The 4,516-nt window shown below is 38.0% G+C and overlaps 1 protein-coding gene across 1 annotated transcript; it reads left to right on the forward strand.

Moving 5' to 3' along the window:
* The first annotated feature begins 1,538 nt into the window (after nt 1-1,538).
* Nucleotides 1,539-4,127, forward strand: LOC149400566 (squamosa promoter-binding-like protein 8). Its single transcript, XM_089612567.1, has 4 exons — nt 1,539-2,262; nt 2,706-2,887; nt 3,215-3,364; nt 3,771-4,127. Exons 1-4 carry the CDS (start codon nt 1,628-1,630, stop codon nt 3,785-3,787), a joined length of 984 nt encoding a protein of 327 aa, XP_089468693.1. The 5' UTR covers nt 1,539-1,627; the 3' UTR covers nt 3,788-4,127.
* Nucleotides 4,128-4,516: the final 389 nt, after the last annotated feature.

A 4,516-nucleotide genomic window follows, 5' to 3' on the forward strand; every position in this document is an offset into this window, starting at 1 on the left:
TCGATCTATTTCTTTCGATTCATAAAAGTACTGTTTGGCTAATCGATGTAAATGCTCATTCATTCGCTCATTTATTTTTTCTTTTTTTATCTCCACGATTTTATTTTATTTGATTTGATTTTATCCCAAAGGTAGACAGTATTATCTTATGGTTCCCAGATAGATAAGCAACGAAATATTCCGGCGGTGATTACGAATCAATTGGGAGGGCCAAAAAGAAAGTAATGATTATTGTGATTAGTTTGTTTATTTATTTATCTATTTTGTGAATGTCAGTCCACAGTGACCTAAAATTTATTGCTTCAAAGTTGAAAAACTCAGTTAAGCCTTCCAATTATATTGGGGTCAGTATGATGATTACTGATTGATTATGCTTTTGGTTCCTTGATCTGCTGCAAAGATTTATGCTAAGATTTTTAATTTCTTTTTTGGATTAATTTATTTAAATTTTAGACCAATCAAATTCAGTTATAAGTTACAGAGTAAAAACAGCTTTCTTATCTGATGTTGACTCATTTGTTTTCAGGAAAAAAGAAAAAGAAATAAAAGGATCTTAGGCTCGGAGTCTCTTCTTTACACCCCAGCTTTTGATACCAACTTTAATAATAATTAGTTTACGCAAAAAAAGCTAAACTAATCAAATTAAACTCCAAGAGATTGTTTTGATGGCACACAGTGATCAGTTTGGATATTAAAAGTAGTGGCTCTAAAAACGGGTCGTTTTCATGGTGAAAAAGAGGTTATTCCATTTTCCACCATAGAGGGGATTAAATAGAACTGTGAAAAACAGGTGAGAAAAAATAAAGACCCTCCAAAGAAAAATCATGACCAAAATACATACAAAATCTCTCACTCAAAAGGCCATGATATCTAGTAAGAGAGAGAGAGAGAGAGAGAGAGCTGGTGAAACTAGACCGAAGCAAATAGGAAGTGGGACCCGGAACTTAAATACCCCTAAACCGCGTGGGCTAAGCAACAGAGATAGAGGAGAGAGAGAGACTTGACAAAGACCATTCTCACTCTCCTCTTCTTCTTCTTCTTCTCGGGATTTAGGACTTAAAAAACTCCAATCAAAACCACACGTCAGTTACATTATTAGTGGTTTTTTTTTTTTGGAATTTGTTGTATCTGGTATATAAGCTGGAGAGTGGGAGGGCAAAAGAGTAAATAGAGTGAGCACTAACAAACACAAGTCCTCATTTACACTGTTACAACTTACAATACTAAGTTACTAAACCCAAACCAATGCCCTCTTTTCTGCACTTTAGCCGCCTCATACCTCAGTTTTCCCCCACTCATCTTTCACCAAACTCATACCACTTTTACTCACTAATTACTACCATTTCCCCCCCAAATAAAAAAAAAAAATTGCTATTATAGAGAGAGAGAGAGAGAAAAAAGAAAGAAATAAGTAACACACAACAAATCATTATTGCTTTAACATCCTCTCTCTTACTCTCTTTCTCTCTCTCCCCCAATTTTCCTTCTTTCACAACGGTACAGCTGCTTCTCTCTATGAGTATCTATATATACATGTACATATGTTTATATAACTTGTTGCTTTGAATTCCAACGTTGTATATATATATATACATATTACAGGTTTAAATTAGTGATCGGAGAGATAATGCTTGACTACGAATGGGGAAACCCGTCGGGAATGATGCAGCTGACCGGAGAAGAGGCACAGGCGGGCCATCACCACCACCACAGCTCCGAGCAGCCCCACCACAGCTTCATCGACCACTACACCTCCGACCACCACCACCAACCCCAAACCTTCTCCGACCACCAAACCCACTTCCTCACTCACACCCACGATCTCTCCGCCGCCGCCAACACCACCGCTCTCTTCCCGCACCACTTCAGCAGCCCGCAGCAGGCGCTGTACGACCCACGCGCGTTCCAGGGCGCGTCGGCGTACGCGTCGATGCAGTACATGGTGGTGCCGAAGGCGGAGGAGAGCGGCTTGGCGGCGGACCTGATGGGGTCGTCGAGGATCGGGCTGAACCTCGGCGGCAGAACCTACTTCGCTTCCTCCGAGGATGACTTCGTCAGCCGCCTCTACCGCCGCCCCAGGCCCATGGAGCTCGGCTCCTCCGCCGCCGCCAACTCGCCGCGCTGCCAGGCCGAGGGCTGCAATGCTGATCTGTCTCATGCCAAGCACTATCATCGCCGCCACAAGGTCTGCGAGTTTCACTCCAAGGCCTCCACTGTTATCGCCGCCGGCTTGACCCAGCGATTCTGCCAGCAGTGCAGCAGGTTATATATATATATATATGATTCGATTTTCTGTATGTACTAAGTACTAACTAACTAAGGGCCGGGTTAATCCCGAGGTTAGTACTAGTTGTACTTAATTAATCCACGAGGTTAGATTCTTGTCAAATTACGGAAAAGCCCTTCCTCTCTGCTGCGGATGCGTTGCTCGGACGGAACCCAATGATTGGTCCGCCGCCGTACGTGGGGAAATCCCGAGGGCATTTGCGTCCGTGAATTTTGCCTAATTACACTCAATTTTTATTTTTATTTTTTAATTTTACAGTATCTCTCTCACAGGCTACATTTGTTTTGTCACCACTTGTATATAATTATCTCTAGAGTCTAGACTAATAAGTCTTGCCCATAATTGTAATGAAGATCTTTTATTATTGGCTCTGACGATAATTAATGATTAATTTTTTTATTTTTTTTTATTTTAAAAGATTTCACCTTCTGTCGGAGTTTGACAACGGCAAAAGAAGCTGTCGGAAAAGGCTGGCCGATCACAACCGTCGCCGAAGAAAGACTCAGCAACAACCGAACCCAGATAATCCAAAGCCTAATTCTTCTTCTTCGCAACTAGAGATCACTGGTACTAATCCATCTTCTGACCATAGTGTTCCCAGTAAGTGAATAGAACAATATATATGTCATTAGTTATTATTCTATAGCCCCGCAGTACTAATGTTTTCACGATCATTAGGGCAACTTTGCATGGTTACATGAGTGTTAATTACACGTGATTTAGTTTTAGATTAGCCAAAATTTGTGAAAAATTAGTATAAAATAGTCGAACGTGGAAGTACGAGTTGCTTAGTTAGATATCTTCAAGTATGTTAGTCAATTATCGATAGGCACTTTTATATGCATGTTTTTATTTTTTTATTTTCACGTGTATGAATTTGTGACCTGTCTTTTATCATTAATAATATCATGAATTAAAACTTGATAGGGTCTCCACCGGATTCGGGAGCTCAGTCATCGTCGTCTGTGACGGTGGCTTTGTCACCGCCAAGAATATTGTCCTTAGATTGTTTCAGGCAAAAATCGACTTATCAAACCACACCTTCTTCAAGCTCATCAGGCTCACTGTTTTTCTCAAGTGGGTAAAAGAGGCAAGGAAAAAAAATATATTGAAATTCCTTATTTAAGGCGGGCTTTTATCTCTTAATTAGTAGGCTTGATAATTGTGTAGTCTTTCATAGCTAATATGCCTCAGTTTTAACTAAATTTCGATGTATTAAACTCAGTTTTAGTTATCCGAATTATAGAGCTGAGGGTTTTTTTATTTTATTTTATTTTTATTTTAAATATGTCGAAAGAAAGAAGCCACGTTTCTTAGATTTATTTAAATTCTCATCTTCTATATTCAAGGTTTCGATTTAATAATTATTTAGCGATGAAAGAAATTAAGCTCGTTGGTTGTAACTTGTAAACTTGTATTAGCTAATCAATTGTGTTGGAAGCAATTATTGGAAGTTTCCAAGTAAGGGAGTGTTTGGCTGCAGGGAAAATTGTGGAATAGCACGGGTGGTTTCATTTCAAGGTTTACATTCAATATCCGGCATTGGCATTATTTACCTTTTTGTCTCAGCGCTGGAATTTTCCCGGAAAATGAAAAAAAAAAAAAAAATATGCACTGAACGTGTTGAGATTGAGAAACGTTAAAAAATGACCACGTGGTACTACAAACTATGTTGTTGTGCAATAAGATATTCAGTTTTCCTATTCTTTTTATATTCTAAGAATAGTACTTTTTATTTTATGTGAAATTAAATACAGCCATGTTTGAGGACTTCAATCCCTGAAGCTGTCTCCTACATGGAAGCTGTACCCTAAGTCTTAAGTAATTATCACTATAATAATCATTCTTATTGCACTTGGAAGTTAACTTAATAGTAATATATATATATATATATATATATATATATATATATATATATATATATATCCAATCTTTTTTCTGTCTCTGTCTTAGTATAGCAACAATTATTTGTGTGGCTGTTGTTATCATACCGTCATACGTTAGAATGGGACCGTTTGGCAAAAAAAAATTACGTAACAACTCTTCGCTTGTTTTAACTTTTAACTCATCTATTTTTTATGTGGGGTAGTTTCCTAATTAACTTCTACATACATGTCAAATTGTCAATTAATACAAACTATTTAAAGGTGATGTTGCTTATTAATACCATTTTATTAGAGAAGACACACACATAATTTCTGGCAGGATGTTAGTATAAGAATGTCAACG

The sequence above is a fragment of the Urtica dioica genome, chromosome 4 (assembly GCF_054948205.1).
Source record: "Urtica dioica subsp. dioica isolate 48M chromosome 4, U.dioica_male_clone48M_v1_H2, whole genome shotgun sequence".
Taxonomy (NCBI): Eukaryota; Viridiplantae; Streptophyta; class Magnoliopsida; order Rosales; family Urticaceae; genus Urtica; species Urtica dioica.

Bases quoted from the DNA above. Each gene is read 5' to 3' on its own strand.
- LOC149400566 (XM_089612567.1), top strand. From the start codon at position 1,628: ATGCTTGACTACGAATGGGGAAACCCGTCGGGAATGATGCAGCTGACC. The intron at 2,263-2,705 runs GTTATATATATA...TTATTTTAAAAG, and splicing joins TTCTGCCAGCAGTGCAGCAG to ATTTCACCTTCTGTCGGAGT. The intron at 2,888-3,214 runs GTAAGTGAATAG...AAAACTTGATAG, and splicing joins TTCTGACCATAGTGTTCCCA to GGTCTCCACCGGATTCGGGA.